Below are 21,598 nucleotides of genomic sequence, written 5' to 3'. Positions count from 1 at the left end.
GAGTATAAATAAGTTTTTAACTAGCCTCCGACGTTTCAAGAACGGCATTGTCCTTCGGGGGGGTCTGCTCCGAGATCGCGGGAACAACGCCCTCCTTGAAGGTTATTTATAGCCAGTACGATGGAGTCAGTTAGAAGTTACGAATAGTTATACCCTGTTAACCCCTGGAACGCCGCCGTTGTCAAAACTTGCTACTGTCCTTAACGTTCAATTTGATAATTACAGTTTATATTGTCTGGGACACATCTGGAACAAGGCTTTTCAGGGTTTAAGGCGTTTCCCGTTTACAGTATTAAGTAAGAATAAGATATATATTATTGCGGTAAGTACGTTAGTTGGGCTCGATCGTGTGTTACTGTTACGTCCATCTCGGAATTGAAACACTGCCTAATGTCAACCTTATATCATATCTTTTAACCCTTAAATACATAGTGATGTATATATGCATCGTGCATTTTTGACTCTATTGACAGCATTTCAAAATTAAAATTTGAATAAATCTTTGTCAAGGTCATGCATTTAAGGGTTAAGAAAGGTATCATCTAAAAGTGGCAGGTCTTGATCACCGCGCCTCTCCATGTTATTACGCTAACACTTTTCCAGGTAAACAACCTTATGTTTTGCAAAATATTACATTTATTAACTTTTAACTGAAAATACTATATTAAAAGATTTAACAATGTCAGTTAAGTACCTACCCTCGTTTATTTCATTTCCCGTTTAAAATTGTAACTGAGTTATTATTCGCTTGTAAAGAAGCTCTATGCCAGCTGTATTAGCGAGAGAGTGCTAATTAATGCGAATTGTGCGACTTTGGCACAAAGTAAATTAGTACAGAAAGTCCACTTCCCAAGTGATGAGTCGAGCCTGGCCAGCCAGCCGTGGCAGGGTACTTATGGGTATTATAGTTTATAAGCTGTAACCTAGAAATCTTATAGCTTTTTTATGTAACAGTTAAATAAAATGTCGTTTGAAAATCTGTTTTAGATACAATTGGGTAGGTAGGTAAAGTTTTCTGAAGATAGACAAATAATATATTTTTCTGATAGAATACTTTATAACGATCACGTAAAGGTGGCTCTTTTATTTTTATTTCGTATTATTTATATATTATATTTTTTTTAGTGACTGAAATGACGTCTGTGAAATTTATACTCTGTCAAACAAGTCTGTCAGTAAATAAGAACAAAGAAAACTATATGCATCCTTTTCTTTAGGGTGCTAGAGACAAGGATACCTATAGTTTTCTTTGTTCTTATTTACTGACAGACTTGTTTGACAGAGTATAATAGCAGATTAGGTGACAATGCCTTTGCACGTGCTGAATTGTAAGAAATTAGAGAAAAAAAAACACCAATGACAACTAAGTGACACTGACAGTAGACATCGCTTTTTTTTCTAATTTCATACATTTAGCACCTCATCTGCTATTAAATTTCACAAACGTCATTTCGGTCACTTAGAAAACATGATAAATAAATTATACGAAGTGTACGAAATAAAAATACTACCTTTCCGGGATCGTTATTATAACTTATTCTATCAGAAAAATATATTATTTGCTTATCTTCAAATACTTTACCTACCCGTACCCAATTGTATACTTAATGAAAAATCTTTTCCTTAAACATCAATTAGTATTATCAAATCAAAAGACTACTATTCTCTCTTTATTGAAATATTTGTAGTGTAATAAGCACGCCTGGTATCATTCGCATCATTTATTATTCGTAGTAACAACATTATCTTTTGAAGTGGACTTTTTGTTCAATTTAAGTTGTAAATAGTCGCATAATACTGGCGAAGTGGAAAATTACGGTGCAAAGTCTGTAGGTTGGCATCATAAAAAAGTGTTGGTCTACTGTATGTGGCCTCCTTCATAGAATTTAAAACATTACAGACATTCACACTCCGCTTCGCTTAAAATGCATGTGCTTTTAAGTATTTACCGCAGAAATTTACACCTTAACCCTTTCAACATAACTTTACCCGCCGCATCACAATTATGTACAAGTGAAATAACTTAAAAGTAAATTTGTTTTTTATCATGCAGAAACGTCTGCGAGCGATTTTATTATAGCGATGAGCGATATTGGTGTTTTGCATTTTTTTCTTTAATTAAAAAATATGTAACATAAAAGTAGTTAAATATACATTTTAAAGTGAGATTGTATCTTTAGCTACTTTTAAGTCATGGATGGAAGAAGGCGTTAATTTGCGAAAATATCAAAAAAATTGTCAATATCAAAAAGATTACTCTGCTAATCCGCAATAAAATATTAAATATTGATTATATTTCGTATTTATTGTTCGTGAATTAGCAAAGTAATTTTCTTGATTTTGATTATCATGGATTTACGCAAAGTAACGTTTAAAAACCTATCGACTGATTTTGATTACTTTTAAGTAATTTCACTTTTAAAAAACTGTGACTTTGAGGACAAAGTTATGTCAAAAGGGCAATTTTGTAAACTTTAACAGTGTTTCGGCGTTCTAAAAAGACTAATTGTAGAAGCATTAGTTCTATCGTAGCGTTCCCATTAAAGCGCTGTGAAATTTCTAAACACATAAGTTTGCACAATCCATTGTTGACTTACTCTTTGGTTTAAACTTCACCCGTTCTGAAATGATAAAGCGGGATGTTAATCTTTGGATGGCATTAGTTACGACTCTGCCCTCTTACCTTCTAGGGTTGGTAAAGACTTTTGAGTCTTTTGAGTCCACGCCTGAGTAAATTTTCCTTGCCTTTCGTGACGTTAAGTTAGTTATTTTCAGGTGAGTATTTATCTGGTGTTTTGCATTTTTTTTAATTCATAATTTATAATCAAACTGATACCGTAGCATCCACACATGTACCTATTTTTTTGTACATAAGGATGCAAAGTACATGTGTATAAATGAAATGTATTATGAAAAGTTGCCTAAAACAATGAAAAAACTGTGAAAATTTCGTTGAATTCCAGCTGAAAATTGTAAACTTTGTTACTATTGCAATAATAAATTCGGGTCAATAATTCATAACAAAATAAATATGTATATCTATGTGTTTATAAGCAACGTCAACTGCAATTTCATAAAGATCAACTAAAAGACTAGAATAAAAAATACCGCGTCACGGGTAAAACTTAAAAGACTCGAGACTTTACCAACCCTACCTCCTTCGTTGTAACTTGTAACCGCGATCTAAACTAATTTGCTACTTAATTGACCCGGTTCGTGTTCTAAAGGGCAAGTACATGACCTCGCGAAATAGACTAACTCGTCCCACTCTAATTAATATAGTTAGAAAAGGACGGGTAGTCTATATTGCTGGCGACAGTCAGTCGCGCTCAGCATGTACTTGCCCTGCTGGAAAATTCTGCATTAATTACACGCATGGGGTTAATTTTGATTTCAGATCATGTTCTTATTAGAGCGCGGCCACACATATAGGGTTTCGGCGAACGTGCGAGATGGCGCGCCTCTCTTAGATAGCGAGAGTCTTCACGAATGTTTGCCGAATATCATATCTGTGGATGCAGCATTAGGCATTAAATAGTTTCAAGGTCAATCGTTGACACTTGCCGAGAAAAAACTTGACGTATTTAGATACGCTTAACATGATACCCAAATTACTTTAATGTGTTCGAAGTCTCATTTAGTCTAAAGGAATGAGTCATTGAAATAATATTAATATCACAATTAACGTTTAAAGAAACAATATCCATTTCCCGAGAATTTTCTACGTTTACCTTTAAACGAGAGTAAATAAAAATAAAAATAGCGACCTCAAACACATTATGGCTTGACAATCATTCTTAGCAAAAACCTTCTCTCTTGATAAAAGAACCAAAATCAAAATCAACCCCATACGCACACTGACTGTATCTATTAGGGACAAGTTATAACATAAACCAAGTTACTCATAAAAGCTAGAAGCAAGTTTAATAACATAAGCTACATGTAGCTAAATTGTACACTTGGGCATAGAGAATAGGTAAGTAATAGAGCGCTCACTCCATACGTCAATTTTCTTATCAAAACGCTTATTAACCTCTACAACACCGTCGTCGTGGTCGTTTCGGGTTGTCGGGTCGTTTTTCGCCGACCTGTTCTATACACATTAATTTTCTGGGACAAATCTGGAACAAGGCGTCTGAGGGGTTAACTATTTTCGTGAGCGTCATCTAGCGCGCAGTAGTGGGAAACTCACTAAGTACCGCTAACTAATACTAGATGTCACTAGTGTCCTGACTTACAAAAAATGTATAGCGCAACAATTTACTAGAAATTTATTTCAAAATGGAGATCCGGGTTAATCCTACTAATATTAGCTGAAAATTCAGTATTTGACATTTAATTAATGCGACATCCATTTTTAAGTAAAACTTCTAATACAATCACTGTGTCACTACATGATCACAACATTCACAACTATGATAATGATTTTGTTCTGGCAAAAAAAAAACGGATGCACTGACAAGAAATTTGTAAAAATTTACAAGTACAACATTGTAGTATCGTCCCGTCTTTTCATTAGGTATTTCAGAAATATTGTCACTTTTTAATTTCTTTAGTGTATAAGGTAGTGAGCACTCTATCCTTACTGTTATTCTCTATGACTCAGGGTTGGCGGCTTGGCACTCAAAGGCCGAGTCAGCTCGGATTGCATTAGACTCCAAAGTGCCATCCTTGGTAATGAAGTGGTCAGAAACGCATAGTTCTCCGATGGCCAGCAAATTGTAGCCTAAGTGCTATATCTCATTGTACATTACATTTATGGCGTTCTATGGCTAAAGGGCCCTTAGGCACTGGTCCCACCAAAAGCTAGTAGGCGCTGAGCTATCAGTGATAGAAACGAACTAAAAATAGTCGCTCCTGTGTGTATAAGAGAGAGCGAGTGTTTTATAGTTCATCGCTCGGTGACGACCTATACCTCGCTCGCTCTGTCATCGCGTCTTTTTTATATAGGTACATATTTTCATTTTATCCAGATTTCTCGAAGACGAAAAGAATCTTAATACACTTGAAGCTTAAGAACCCTTTAGACCAGGAAAGCCACATTTATGTACAGAGACGTACAGCAGATAGAACTAGGAGACTTTAAAATTTGCGCTTACCTGATTTGTAGAATCGCAATAGTGACGGGTACATGAAACAAAAGAATTGCATAAGTTAAGTATCGATTACTAAAAATAAACATATTCTTCTTTTACAACGCATCAGATTATCAGATTACAATAAAAAGTACCTAAATAATAAGTAAAGATTTTTTTATGTTATCATGAAAATTCATTTATTCTGATCAGCCACTTACTTCGACAAAATAAAAATGTCATTTGCCCAAGCATTGTCACATTTATTCTACATTCATAATAATACAAACCACTATACCTATGTAGTGTAGTAAGCATAACATAAATGTATAAGTATGTATGTAACTGTGTGAGAGTGGTTGAAGAGAGACTTTAGTATTAAACGGACCTTTCATTAGCACGCCTGTGTTTCTAGTAATACTCTATCCTAGTAGTAGATTATTAAAATTTATATTGACTCTTGAAGAATACAATTTCGATATAACATATGTAAAAGGATCAGAAAATGTCATTGCTGATGCATTATCTAGAATAACATCAGATGACTTGAAAGAGATGAATGAAAAGCTTTTTATGGTGATGACGAGAGCTCAAAGAAGGAAGGAAGAGGAGAGTATTACTAGAAACACAGGCGTGCTAATGAAAGGTCCGTTTAATACTAAAGTCTCTCTTCAACCACTCTCACACAGTTACATACATACTTATACATTTATGTTATGCTTACTACACTATACACCTACAAGAAGTCTAAAATCAATCTCAATATTAGGTATTTATTTGTAGGTATAAAGGTTTATTGGTCTATAATTATCGAATACATTCGATACTAACATAGCACGGGGCACGGGGAAACACGTATGTGATGAAAAGCGCCTACGAACAAAGAACCCGATATAGGGTTGGCACTTCTACACCATTTATATGTACACTTGTACACATGGAAACAAAGTAAAGTGAAGATCGCTGTTTCAACAGCACTAAAGCCTCCGCCACACATAAAGCGTTTTGATAGCGTAGCGTTAGCAGGCCCCGTAGCCGAATGGCATTTCTCCGACGCCAAACGAAAGCGATACGCCGCTGGCTCTGTCGCGCCAATACGCAAGCGCGATAGAGATAGATATCTACTAGCGCTTCGTTTCGTGAGCGTTTCGTGAGCGATTGTGCCATTCGGCTAGCCACCCTGAGCGGAATGCGCGCGGCTGAATGCGCAATCCGCGCTCGTTAGTTCCCGGCGTTCGTCCGGCGCACCACTACCATTGCGCTTCGCTTACGCTCCGCCTACGCTCTCAACGCGCTTGTGTGGCCGACCTTTAGGTCTTTTTGTGAAAATCGTATTTGTCAGGACATACAGACTCAAGCGAATCAAGAGTGATTTCCCGACATTACCGTTCCCAAAACACATTCCGCCGCTTTGTTTCATTCCCACAGACACACATTAAGGATGAATTACAGAGAAACGTTGTTCCTTATCACCCTGAGGATTATTCAAGGCGTTTAAGAAGAAAAGAGGCGCCCTGAAACAGGTTCTCCATACAAAAGTAATCTTAATTTTTATTTAACACTAGCTTTTCCCCGCGGCTTCGCTCGCGTTAGAAAGAGACAAAAAGTAGCCTATGTCACTCTCCAACTCCCTTCAACTATCACCACTTAAAAAAACACGTTAATTCGACGCTCCGTTTTGCCGTGAAAGACGGATAAACAAATAGACACACACACTTTCCCATTTATAATATTAGTATGGATTAGAATATTTTTACACAATTCCAATTTATGAACGAGTATTTTATAAATAGTGTTGTTTTAACAAAAGGTATATTTTATTGTGTTGTACAGTCAACCAATTGGAACCCTAAGCCACTGTAGAACTATGTCATAGTGACGTTATAAATCAGATTGTGAGAAATCTCTTACTACTTGTCATTTTGACATGGTTGTAGACTGTAGAGTGGCCTAGGGTTCCAATTGGTTGACGGTATTATGGGCTAAAAGTCTGAAATGATCTTGTGTTAATAGGGTTCCATACCAAAAAGGAACCGTTATAGTGCGACTAGGTCCGTCTGTTTTTTTATCACTTTGATTCGTTCCATTTTTGTTTATTTTAAAAAATAGGAGCGAAACACTCCGTTCATCTAAATTTTTACATGCTCCTAACACTCATAACATCTGAAAAATCGAAAAAAAAAAAAATGTGGAGACAAAGAGAGCTATGATTAAACTACACCAATCTGTGTAAAAATATTTTCCATAATGTCAAAATTCAGTGAGGAAAACATGGAACACCTTTATATGGAGAATGATTGGTCCCTATCCCCTTAAATCCCAGAAATGTGATCGCGGTATTTATGCCGCAAAAAAATGACGTAGAGACAAAGCTATGATTAAACTACACCAATCTGTGCAAAAATATCTTCCATAATGTTAACCTCCAGTGAGGAAAACAAGGAACACCTTTATATGGAGAATGATCGCTCCCTATCCCCTTAAATCCCTGAAATGTGATCGCGGTATTTTTGCCGCTGTGTCGCGCCAACGCGGCGCCGGGCGCGACCTCCACTTACCCCCCTGGGGCAGACTATAGCCTGATAGACACCGTTGCATAAATTACAAAACAGACTTACACAGTAATTTTTTAGAGGAGCTAGCCCGGTTAGAGTAAGTGCCACCTCGTATAATATGCACAATGGTTATCGACTCGGGGAAAATGTCCATTATAACTAATTTACCAACTTACCTACCTACACATTTTAAGGTATTTTTTTATAATAATCTTTAATACTTAGCGAAAATTTTAAAACAAATCCATTTAGTACTTGAAGCTACGGATGACGATAAAAATACGTACTAAGTGTAATGACGAAAGCCACAATTGTTGACGCTACGCACGTGGCGATTGAGTCGAAACGCAGTCTGGCCTTGTCCCTGTCGCGTGGCCTGCTCGCTTCACTACAGAAGAGCTATCTATAACGAAGCGTAAGTGACGTCGACTAGGTAGGTACCCAGTTATTGACCAGTTAGATGTAGGTTAATGGTAAACTACTTTGTTGCAATCTGAGCATATTGCGCATTAGGTAAATATATCAGCAGAATTAAAAATTGTTGTTTAAGTGCACATCTAGAGACAGACAGAGACAAGAGAAACTCAGGTATTCCATGTGGATGTGGCCGTGTCATCTCATTCGCACCATCTATCAGCCAAGTGATCCGTGTAGCCCCGAGCGGCACGTGTTTTGTAAGTCACAGGCGATGTCCCACTTGGCTAGGAAACGTATTCAAAGTAAGGTCGCGTGGTTACGCGCCCATGAAAAGGTCTAACACTATTGTGTACATTTTGGCCATGGGCTGAAAATGCGAGCCTATCTGTTGTAACTTACTTATATTTAAGTAGGTAAATACTAAATAATAAGTGAAAAAGCGCAAGGCGCAAGCGAAGCGCTGGTAGCATAGCGGTAAGTGCGTGCGACTTTCGTTCTGGAGGTCGCGGGTTCGAACCCCGGCTCGCACCAATGAGTTTTTCGGAACTTATGTGCGAAATGTCATTTGATATTTGCCCGTCGCTTTTCGGTGAAGGAAAACATCGTGAGGAAACCGGACTAATTCCACTTAAGGTCTAGTTACCCTTTGGGTTGGAAGGTCAGATGGCAGTCGCTTTCGTAAAACTGGTGCCTACGCCAAATATTGGGATTAGTTGTCAAAACGGACCCCAGGCTCCCATGAGCCATGGAAAATGCCGGGATAACGCAAGGAAGATAATACATAATGAGTGAATATATTATGTGTAATATTCGATAATATTGTTCTGAGCTCGTAGAAAAGAGGCCAGTGGTTGTCGTAGTTATTAGTGACACAAATAGAGATATGTAATTACAAAACACTACGGAAAGTGAACGATTAACCAAGTGTATGTTTTGATTTGAATTTTCTATTTCTATTAAAAAAAACACAAATCGGACCGAGCTAACGCTGGATGGCATTTAAAATGACAAAACTTCCTATTATATATATTATTTTTTTCAATGTTCTCATTAACCGATAAACCGATAATATTATTATACATTAAATTTATGGAATGGATTCTAAATTTCTCCGTTTCAAATTTCATATATGTTGAAAGAAAGGACTAGGTACAATCTTACGCCGTGTCTTGCGTGGGCGACGGTCGCGCGACCGTCGCCGTCGCGTCTCATACTTCCATATCGATAAGGTTTGATTTCGTATGCGTCGCATCGCCGTCGCGCGACCATCGCGCGACCGTCGCCCACGCAAGTCACGGCTTTATACTCGTTGCTTAGGTAAAGGTAGCAAAACTCCAGTTGTTTGCTCACCTCTTGTGCCTTGAACCTGGCCTGTTTCTCGAGCGAATCTCCCCTTAAATAAACACCCAGTTTCCATATAAATGGCGAGGCTTCGACAATATGCCATAATTATGACGCGGCGCGAAAATCACGATGTGACGTGTCCGTTTACATAGTAATGACGTGTCGGGTGACGTCCGTCCGGGAATGAAGTATTGACAATATTGTTGAGACTTGATTGAATAATTATGGGAGATGATTTAAATGAAAAGTGATGAGAAAAAATTGTAGAAAATGAGCAAAGTGATATCATTGGACTCTTATTTTCTATGGCGAGCATGACAATTTAATTACGATGTGAAGTGTCCGTTAACATAGTAATTACTTGTCATGAATGTACTTGTAATGTGATACCTATTTAAAAAATTGTTGAGAGTTTTGGTTGTTATTAATGCGAGCGAAAGATGAAAATGGGAATACATTAATAAGATACATATATTGACAATATTGTTGAGACTTTTGATTGGTGTTATGCGAGCGAAAGATGATTAAAATGAAAATATACGAGAAGAAGACACGGAAAATCAGATAAGATTTTATAGATTATTGTTTTCTACTTGGGAAAATATTTACTTAAAGCGTCTTTGGTAATTTTTGGTTAGGACTTTAAAAGTAACGGGAGATATCAGAAATGATGAATGTTTGAAATTACAATTTAAGAACCTTGTTTAAGTAAATACCTTTGCCATAAAGTGAACTACTATTACTAACTTGCTGTTACCCCACCTGGCCCCATAGCTGAATGGCATTTCCGCGACGCGAAACGAAATCGAAACGAAACGCCGCAGAAAGAGTAGTCTGGCTTTGTCGCGCCAATACGCAAGAGCGATAGAGTAGATAGCTACGAAAGAGATATTATCATGAGAGTTTCGTTAGCGTTTGTGCATTCGGCTGCGCACACTGATGGTGATGAGTCATCACAGTTAAGTTTTGTAATAAGTACCTAAGGTACAAACTTTAGTTAAACTAATACAAGTCGTCCATCTCGCATTAGACATTAATTTCGGTTCATACCACCTCAGCATTTAGTTAGCTACTAGACTAGAACAGAGGATTCAGATGATTAATGATCATTATTCGGCACGTCAGCTGCCAAACGTATCACTTGCATACTAGCACCGAACTGACCGCAACGCTCTGTGGCACTCTAATAGGATTCTATCAGTCAGAATTGAACCAACTACAAAAACAAAAAGGAAATAAACACTGTTCGAAGTATCAATTGACTCGCTTCACTTGAAACTCTGATGAACCCCAAAATTTTACCCTTGAATTCATCCGAAATTAAATAAAGTTAAGTGACTTAGTACATTACATATATATTGGACATATCCATATTTCGAGTTTTCATTGCTGGCGATTTATTGCATTTCAGCATTTAGCTAGTAAACTAGAACAGCGGATTCAGATGATTAATGATCATTCGAGGGGTTAGTGGGCAAACCCAAGAATGTAATTTAAGTTTATAAAATAATAAATTAGTTGTCAATTTATTATCAAATAATAAATTAATTGTTAATTTATTATTTTATTTTTAACAAATTGTAACCTAGCAGGAAGATCCGCTTGGCCCCCTTATCTTCAGCTTAGCCATCCAAAATGCCATTACACAAAACACACACATTCCAACCAACCATTCTGGGCATTCTGTTCTGTCACTGACTGAGTGAATAAGTGAATGAATGGAATGAGTGAGTCGCGTTGAGCGCAGCGACACTGACAGAATGTGCGTAACATGACATTGAGTGAGCGGCATTTCACGCAACGTAACAATGACTGAGTGTTACGCGCTGTCAGTTGGAAGTCGCATTAGAAGTTTCACTTCAAAAAAATCTAGTACCTACTCGAGAAATAATCTGAAATAATGGAGCATGGATGTAGTAGCCCCCCTTGAAAACTTACCAGATCTGATATGAATAGGTCTTTGAATGTCTTTGACAAAATATACGAAAAATTATCTAGCAGGCGCAGCTTCCTTTAGGTTCAAATGAGGGCAATTTAAACATGCGCTCCAGTTTCCCAACTAGTACAGATCACTATCAAACTTATCCGGTGCAAATCTGTCCAGAATTTGGCAGAATTTTACTGCTGTAGCTGCCAGTAAAAATACTCCAACTTACTTTATCTACTTCGTTCTAGATAACTTTGTCTATTTATTTAAAGTCTAAGAGCTTCTACGATAAAATACTGACGTTTTCCATACTCAAGTATCAATAGCGTGCTTACGCTATTGATACTTGTTTGACGCTTGTCAAAGAAAATTTAAGTAAATTTTATTCCAGTGACCTATTTTCCAGATTAAAGTGTACAATTGTCGCCCGATAATGACACTTCGCCGTTCATTGCCTGTTTAACAAGGAAATATTGACGCTGACTAACAATATTACTTATCAACCCAGAAATAGGCACAGAATTGTCAGTGCAAGTGTCAATGTCACTGTGGTGAAATGCCCACAACATTCTATCGGCACAAGAATGAATAAGAAAAAAAATTAGCATATAAGGATGAAACCTCAAAGTTGGTGCAACTTTGAGGCTTCATCCTTATATGCTCATTGTAGTAATAAGATGTAAGTAAGATTGTAGAAAAAGTAAGATGTTATAAATATGTACTATCGCGATCGCTTGGACAAGTCTCCACGGAAGACCAGCGTCAAGTTACCTGGTAGGTAACATGACAAAATGCTGAGGGGAGACCTTTTCAGTGACGTTAATATAATACCTATTAATGTGTATCATAGACGTAAGGAATATTGTTAACGTCCTGAATAAAAATATTTTTTTTCTTTCTTTCTTTCTTTAAGAGCGAATCGGCTAATACGGTATGGGCATATGATGCGAAGGGATGAATGTGACGAAATTATTGAATTATTACTTTATAGTAATAGTAGAGAAAACCCGAGGAAAAGGTGGATGGACTGTTTGAAAGATGGTATGAAACGAAAGCAAGTGAATGATGATATGACAGGCGATAGAGAGGTATCGAAGAGGAGGACACTTCTGAATCCAAAATGACTACGATAAGGGCAGGAGAATGATGACGTAACGTCTGGGGGCGTTGATCATTTTCTGCATACAGTGAGTGATGTTTTCTGTGACGTTTATGCTATCTAGTAAAGTATTATTGAACGTCTAAAACTCAGGGTTATTTCTGTGATATGGAATTCAGAAATTCCCGATTTATACATTTGGATCACGTCTCCGATTTGGATAAAAATTGGTAGGCTGATAGAGTCCATGATGCTGAGCAAGATCCACTAGGTTTCCCAAAATGTCCTAGGTAGATTGTATGAAACTTTCCTTTTTTGTTACCGAAAATGTATAGAAATCTGGTAACAAAAAAGCATAGCGTTAATCAAATAACTAACTTCGATAATCGTTAATCCGATACTAAAAAAGTTAACTCCGTTAATCGTTAAAGCGATACATTTCAACAAACTTAACGTAAGTTAAAGTTAATCGAGGCCGAGGTAGACCAAAGATGAGATGGCGGAAAGACCTGGACTCATTTTCTGGCGGCTGGCGAGAGCATGCGCAGAGCCGTGACGAGTGGCGGAAAATAGGGGAGGACTTTGGCCAGCAGTGGGACACATTATAGGCTATAAAAAAAAAGTTAATCGATAATCCGTTAACGCGTAAAAAAAAAGAATTTTACTGTAGGGTATTCCCTGTCATGGTCACTTCCTGTTGGAGTTGCCAAAGCTACCCGATTAAAGCAAGTAGATAGTAACTCTTAACAGGATACGGTAGCGAAAATGCTAAAATGGAAAGGAGCCCCCCTTTCAACTTGGGAATTTTAGTTAAATATACAAGTATTATTAACTAGATTTATCGATCACTATGAAAAACGCCGTTTTTGGAAATTTTTGATTGGCTCTAGAGTCTTTAAAGAGCAGAGTATCAAAAAAAAACAAAACGGTCCGACACAGATAAAAATAATAACAAACTATTTTGAAAAAATCATTGCTCTGTCTTCAGAAACCAGGGAGGAAACAGGCGAGAGCGTTTGTATGGAGAATTGACCCCCGGTAGGGGTCAATACGATACGGTTATCGTCTTAACATTTTTTATTCAGATATAACAAGAAGGATTCTTTATTTTTATCTTATGATGTGCTACAGAGCTCATTGTATATTCCATTAAACCATAAAGGTTATGACTATTTGTTTTGTAGACTGCAATCTTGGCCAGGAGAAAAGCTAATACATGAACCAAGATTATCTTGGAAATTGTGGGAAAATAATATGTCACTGTATGTGTTATATATTTTGTTTTATAGGAATATGCATTGAGATTTTGTAAAGGATGAAGAAGGACCTTTTTATATCAAGGGAAAAAAATGAAATAAATTCACTTCTGGCGGGACTTGAACCCACACCACCTGCAATCCGTGCATTGCTCTTAACCAATTGAGTATTCGTTTCAACATCGACGTCCTTGACTATTAGACTTTTTGAAAATGTACCCCAAATTCTAGCAATTTTGCAAATTGAGGTTCATTTAAACTCACATCGACCAAAATATTAATAAGAGTTTCTAAATAATATCCCGTGCGTCTCTTTCAAGTATAAACTTGTATTATAAAGTAGCTTATCACTTTTCGCAAATCGTCGCACCGACGCATGCGACAGATATCACACTGGTTTGCTAGGCTCGCTGGTCTTATAACTTGACAGGAGACCTAGCTGAATGACAATCGCTGGCGCTAGCAGTCCAGGGTGGCTAGCCGAATGGCTAGTAGATATCTATCTCTATCGCGCTTGCGTATTGGCGCGACAGAGCCAGCGGCGTATCGCTTTCGTTTGGCGTCGGAGAAATGCCATTCGGCTACGCACCCAGGTGCCGTAGCCGAATGGCATTTCTGCGACGCGAAATGAAAAAGAAACGCCGCGAAAGGTAGTCTGACTTTGTCACACCAATACGCACGAGCGATAATGATAGATATCTACGAGCGTTTCGCTTCGTGAGCGTTTCGTGAGCGTTTGGGCCATTCGGATACGCACCCTGACTACGTTTTGATTGGCGTCTAGACTCTGGCTCTGTAACGTCAATACGGAAAAGCGATATAGATTGTAGCTAGCTACGATAACGATATTATCGTAAGCGTTTGTGCATTTGGCTACGTACCCAGGTGCCGTAGCCGAATGGCATTTTTGCGACGCGAAACGAAAACGAAACGCCGCGAAAGGTAGTCTAAAGGTACTCAAAAGCGATAGAGGTTGATATCTACGAGCGTTTCGTTTCGTGAGCGTTTGTGCCATTTGGCTACGTTCCCTGGTGTCAATTATCAGCGCAGTCAAAAGGTTTCGGGACTGGGTGAAAGAACTACTTTGTTCCGATAGATACTCCTCTCACCGCTCATTAATTATCTCGGCCGTAATTGCTTTAGCCTAATGGGCTGTAATTGTGTTGTTCGCGCGGAGATACGAATTGATGCATGTCATTAGGCGGGTTCAGATCAGACGCACCGCCTCTTTTGGGACCGTAAGATCTGTGTTGTTCTTTAGACATGTGTCTGTGAAGTTTAGGGTAATTGCCTGTTTTTACGAATATTTTCGGCAAAAACGGCGATCAGATAAATGCAACCGTGTTCATCAAGCATGTATGTATAGGTAATCAAATCAAGTAACCGTTGGTACGCGTAATGCTTTTCCCCTCTTAAAAAAATTGTACTGACAGGCTTGATCTATTGATACCTACTGCAGATCTGGGTGGATAAGCCGGGGTAAATATTTTAATGATTCTCTCAAGAATTCATCAGAAATGTCCTTGAAACGTCAAAACATCGTTTAGAAAATGTATCGGCATCAAACAGAGTCGTAATTGTTTTACAGCACACGTGTCTTGTCTGCCGGAGCGACAGTGGGCGAGACGGCAAAAGCTAGGAAAATTCCACTTTTTTATTCGTTTTGATGAAGTACGAAGAGCTTTTTTAAATTGTTCGTTTGGGAAAAAAACAATATATTTTCAGACACACCCACATTGTATAGAAAAAGCGCTTTGTAATTTATATTTACGCCTTTTTTATTTGCCGCCTTTTTATACTTACATATGATATGGTGAACTATAATAAATAGTACATTACGATACGAGTGCGGAAAATAGGAAGTTCAAAATGAGTGGCGATAAATTAAAACACGATCGAAGGGTTAAAACACGACTGACACGAGTTACGAATATTTTCGTTCGTGAATCGTACGAAGTTTTTCAGTACAGAAGGCCCTCCGAAGTTTCGACCTGACAAGAAATGAGTCACTTCTCACACTACTGAAAAAAACTTTAAAGGAAATACCACTAGTCATATGTAGCCATTGACCGCTTGCTGTGAATATCATAAAAAAGATTCAGCTTAGCTGGGTTCGCTTAATAATAATTAAGTCGGTTATCGTGCCCGATTTGTTTTATAATGTTTTGCTAATCTAGTTATTTTTTAATCTATTCAATGAAAATCTAAATAAAAATAGATTAAGAGTTTTGTTTAACATAAACAGTTTAATTTTTTTTTATTACTTTTTCGACAGCAAGTCGGATGCGACCAGCTTCTTCAATGTCTCTTGCTTTCGAAGATCTATTTAAAAACCTTGGTTTTTCCCTATCTCGGTCCTGCGTCTTTCAATAGAGCGTGAACGCGAACGACGCATGCGCGCCACCCACGCCCTGTCGCGTAGCAACAGGTGGCACCGAACGTCGCGTCGAACCCCTGCGTAATACTCGAGTAATCCTCGATGAATACATTACATTGTCTCCTTACATTCCTTTTTCAGAAATCAAACTCTTTATCGGCGGTCAATGAAAAGCGTTACTCCCGAAATAAACCTACCTGCGTGGGTGTCGGCATTTTTATTGGGTATTTTGTTTTCAGTTTGAGTATGTTTTTCAGGAGCGCGATGCATTAAATAGTAACACATGTTTTTGAGATTTAATGGCAAGATAAAAATCACGATGCACAGATTGTGTGCGTCAGAGAAGCTACAGATTTATAGCGACTATTTATGGACTACTTTCTTATTGGAGATACTAACATATACATTCCTAGATGTATTAGATCAGGTACTGACCGAATTGATCTTATCGACGTCAGGTGAACAATCAATAGAAATCTGAACGGCGTTAGTGATAAACTTATTATTTGCACGTTATTTTTACTTGCACTTACAAATAATTACATTACCTAATACAGAAGTGGGCGGTTCTCAGGGATGACGTTCGGTGCCTGATTTCGGTGCTGATTTTTATTTACTACTTTATTGATATGTCAGTCAATTTACTAAAATCTAGCCTAAATATAAAAAATATTGGTGGTGGAGGCCTCCATTAGAACCTTATAGTTTGTAAGAAATCTGACATTTTAAAATCACCGAAATTATGTATGGGCACTGTAATCAATTTGCCCCACCGAATTCAATTTTTTATACATTATTCCACATTTCAACTTAATATATAACTTATTATTCAATTTAATGATATTTTTCATTTTAATTCGATGACAGGTCATGTAAAAAGGCTCATAATCGCGCAATTTTACTAAATTTAACATGGTAATATGCTAGTCATTATCGAGTAGAGAATTTTGTACCCATAGAGTGGCTTAATTTGCTTAGAAACATAGTTCTATGTTTTTACAAGGTATATCCTACTATTTAAGTATGAAATATTAGAAAATAATGGACATTTAATCAGTTTACAACGTGGCAATCGAAGTCGGTGGTCACTTTTTTGATATCGGTGGTCAAAAAATCCACCGAAACCACGGAAATCAACTCCACTGATATCAAATTTTATAGCTTTTTTGGAGATAACTGCAATAGCATGCATGATACAGAGGAGATGTTATAATGACGTAATAACATACTTTCAAGGATTTGTTAGTACCTTACATAACGACAAATGGACCTAAACTGTGGGAGTAAATTGATCCACCGAATCTTAAAAAACATGGGACCAAACCCTGCGAACGACTGAGAAACCTTCAAAAAGTCCCCTTTATAAAACGGTACTGCATCTCCTCTACACTGAATGGTTAAAACATAGCTAAAACTAACTATATTTGTGCTACTACGTCCCTGATCTACTAATTTGTAAGAGTAATGTCATGTTTATAAAATTACACCGAAATCAGTCACTAGCCCGGGACACATGGTAAATTTGTCTTTACTCGGTGAGTTTAGCTAACATATTATTTTTATACAGAAAATATGATAGGTTAACTAATACCTTATACGTGAATATCTATAACAACTGCGATCAACAACTCCATTTTGAGTTATGATTTTTTGTTTTGCAAATTCTGAGTGCGGGACACGCCCACCGACGGTCATTTTTCGCATTTAATATTTTATTACTCATATCATACAAATAATAAATAAATAATGTTAAGGTGTACCAAATAGAACAGAGGTTAAAGATTATGCCTGATTTAATTCAGATTTTTAGAACAGTCCGTTCTGACGTTTTTTGCCTCGGACACGTAAAAACGCGCCTCCTGAGAAATGCCCACTTCCATCCTCTGTCAACAACTCGGAAATAATACTAATGTATTCTCTTTGCCCGTGGACATGACCTTAAATATTGCCGTGTAAAAAAGTAACATTTAGAAGTACCTACACCTACCTGCTTCAATAAAAACGTGATGGGAAATTGGCGGAGAATTTATGTCTTATTTTTAAGTGTTCAATTTATGGAATAACAACGTTATAGTCTTGGTCTGGGTACCTAGCCGAATGGCAAAAACGCTTACGCTAAACGCTCGTAGATATCTATCTCTACCGCTCTTGCGTATTGGCGCGACAGAGCCAGACTACCTTTCGCGGCGTTTCGTTTTCGTTTCGCGTCGCGGAAATGCCATTCGGCTACGGCACCTGGGGAGTCTGAGGTTCGAATTGTTCAGTCACCATCGGATATAGGTATATCTGGGATTTGTAATTGGAAGAAAATACAAACGAGTATATCATTCAAATGAAATTATGTTATCCTTTTATATTGGAATTTATGCGGAAAGTCCGTGAACTTTTAAATAACACACAAATGCGGCTGCAGTTGAGGTTCAAACATAATCTTCAGGCAAGATAAAAAAATCGGGACTTGATCGCGTATGACTTCATATAAACTGACCACCAACGTTTCAGGGACGGCGTTGTCCCCGTTGTCTCGATTTAAAAAAAAAATGTGTAGGTAATTATCGTGAAAGTTTAAATCAATGACTTACTTGGTTTATTAGTTACTAGCTTTTACCCGCGTCTTTACTCGCGTTAGAAAGAGACAAAAAGTTGCCTATGTCACTCTCCAACCCTTTAACTATCTCCACTTAAAAAATCACGTCAATTCGTCGCTCCGTTTTGCCGTGAAAGACGGACAAACAAATAGACACACTGCACTTTCCCATTTATAATATTAGTATGGATTATTCAATTCGCAAACTATATTCAACGTTTCAATTATTTCAACAATCGTAAAAGTCCGAAAGATGATCAGACTCTAAAATAAGAATGATATTTCCACCGGTAAATAGTAAACAGACACTCACGTCCGTCGCTTTGAAGTTTTCTATTCGTCATAAAATGAATAACACGGGAATAGTAAAAGCTAAGTTTCCTCTGTATCAACGGTATCCATACTAATATTATAAATGGGAAAGTGTGTGTCTGTTTGTTTGTCCGCCGTTCACGGAAAAACCGTGCGACAAAGTGACGTGATTTTTTAAGAGGAGATAGTTGAAGGATGGAGAATGACATAGGCTACTTTCTGTCGCTTTCCAACCCCCACTTCCTTAAAATGGGTGGTGGAAATTTGTATGGAGTATTACGCAATTTTGTAATTGTACGCGAGCGAAGCCGCGGGAAAAACCTAGTATTCTCATAAAGCAGGTTTGTGTTCCACGAGTTTGGTACTTTTACTAATAAGTGCCGTAAAATGAGTACTTAGGTATCCAGTCAATTTTATATGTGATGCGGACTGCAAAGGAATGGAACGCGCTCCCACCATCTGTGTTCCCTGAAAAATACGACCTCGGTTTCTTTAAAGCAAGAGTGAATAGGCTATTACTAAATAGGCGAGCTTCATTTTAGACTGTCTTCACTTTCCATCAGGTGTGACGGACTGGAGTCAATCGCCGATCAGTCTATAATAAATCAAAAAATACGAAAGTACTAATACAAGTGTAATTCAGTGCAGTGAGTATGCATTTTTATTTTTTGTATACCAAGAGCTATCGCCTAAGATCAAAAATGTTTACTTCTCCATAAATTTCTGCACAAGATTAAAGCTAGAACAAACTTTGGGACGCGTCCGCGAACGTGCGTCCACTGCCGCGATCTAGATAATGAATATACACTGAATTGTGCAAACTATCGGTCGTAAACCGTGGACGTGGCCTTGAGCGTTCGGACGTCCGGACGAAATAAGTCGAAAGAATGGCAATCGTCGACGCCAGACGCCGACAAAAATGCAGTCAGGCTCTGTCACGTCAATAGGTACGCAAGAGCGATAGAGATAGATAGCGACGACAGTTTATTGTGAGCTTTTGTGCATTTGCCTACGTACCCTGGCGCGCTGGATGTTTTAACGCTGTCACCGTCGCCCGTCGCCACTATCATTCGCGGTCGCCAGCCGCGTCCGTGTGACTCGTCCCGTAATTTGTTTCTAGCTTAATTGCATCTAAGTAATTCCTAGATTGGGTCGGATCGGATAGTTATGGTACATACTATAGTCACCTGCACAATGTATACATTTTATAGTATTTGAAAAAACAAATGCAGCTTTGGCCATCATCGGGAAAACATTGAAGAAACTTACAAGTATCTGAAGCAAAGTTTTTCACCGCAGAAGTTGTGTTACTCATGTTGTGAACAAGTTAGTTACTCGTATGTGGTGCTATCGGGTGGCTATCGGTTAACTTTGACATTTAGAACATGTTATACTCAGATTCAAGTTTCAAGAAATCGAATCATCTTAGAACTATGTGGGGTAGTAAAGCTTTTTTGAAGCAGATTAAAGCTACGAGTACATTCACTCAACTTTAATTAACGAGTTAACTCCGAAAATTAGTAGTAAAGTCTCTTTAATGAAAAATATAACACTTCAAAAAAAATGCCGGCCAATAAAAATTACGAGAAGTCGATAAAAATGCACCATCCCTAGTTTTGCAGTAGGCCTAGCACATGATGGCCGCGGGAGTATGTCGCCGCGAGATAGACTACCCGTCCTTATGTCATTAATACAGTTAGAAGAAGACGTGGCATCTATCTCGCGGCGACATACTCCCGCGGCCATCATGTGCTAGGCCTACTGGTTTTATAAGAGTTTTTGGTTGGTTCTTTAAGTGTCCTAAAGAAGCGGAATCGAGTAGCAAGGTAGCACATATCCATCCAATTTACACTACATCTAGGTATATATGTCGCAGGGAAATGGTCAAAACAGAAATTTCATCAAATCACTAAGGGATATGATCAAATCACGCAGGATGTCAAAATGGCGAATCCATTTTGTCATTTCTCTAGAAAATTTCAGTCAATTGACTGAATCCCTTACTCTGTTTAGTGAAATCACAAAATCGACCAACAGACAGGCCACGTTTTGTCATTTCACTAGATTTGTTTAGGGATTTGATAAAATCCCTGAACCACGTCAGTAAGTAGACGAAACGAGCTTATAAAGTCAACTAGTTTTATCATTTCACTAAACAAGTTCAGTGAAAAGACAAAATGTTTTAATAAAAAACCGGCCAAGTGCGAGTCGGACTCGCCCACCGAGGGTTCCGTACCTACAAAACTATTAAAGACTGTATCGTTAAGTATGAAGACAACTTTGAGTAGCCGTATTTATTTGCTATTATATTTTTTTCTTATAACAAGACATGGGCTTAATAAGGCACATAATAAGGTACACATTTTGTCCTAGAAACTCGACGTAAAGCATATGGTTTAGACAGTATTGACTTAATACTCCCGAGTACCAATTACGATTCCGGACAAATGCTACTAGAAAATTCACAAAGTGCGTACAAGACGATACGATTACGAAAAAAAAATTGTACGGTGCGAATCTCAACGACACATGATCCACAAAGCAGAATATCTGGACATAGTCTAGCCACTGTTATTTTTAAAAAATAAAGTTCAGGATCTGTGTATGGCGGTGATTTAGAGAATGTGGCATGGTGCTTACTCTAACTCC

General features: G+C 37.8%; 1 protein-coding gene across 3 annotated transcripts in view; it reads right to left on the bottom strand.

The window, feature by feature from the left end:
* Nucleotides 1-21,598, bottom strand: part of LOC125234529 (receptor-type tyrosine-protein phosphatase kappa) — a 297,920-nt gene that overhangs the window by 86,502 nt on the left and 189,820 nt on the right. For 2 of the 3 annotated variants that reach the window (XM_048140795.1, XM_048140796.1), the window contains exon 3: nt 2,598-2,621. The exons of the other annotated variant lie outside the window; for it this stretch is intronic. In XM_048140795.1, coding sequence (XP_047996752.1) covers nt 2,598-2,621 — 24 coding nt within the window. The remainder of the gene's footprint in view (nt 1-2,597; nt 2,622-21,598) is intronic. 3 annotated transcript variants of the gene reach the window in all.

Source organism: Leguminivora glycinivorella, chromosome 16 (assembly GCF_023078275.1).
Source record: "Leguminivora glycinivorella isolate SPB_JAAS2020 chromosome 16, LegGlyc_1.1, whole genome shotgun sequence".
NCBI classification, from domain to species: Eukaryota; Metazoa; Arthropoda; class Insecta; order Lepidoptera; family Tortricidae; genus Leguminivora; species Leguminivora glycinivorella.
Note: the sequence above shows the minus strand (reverse complement) of the source record. Positions and strands in the feature narration are given on the sequence as shown.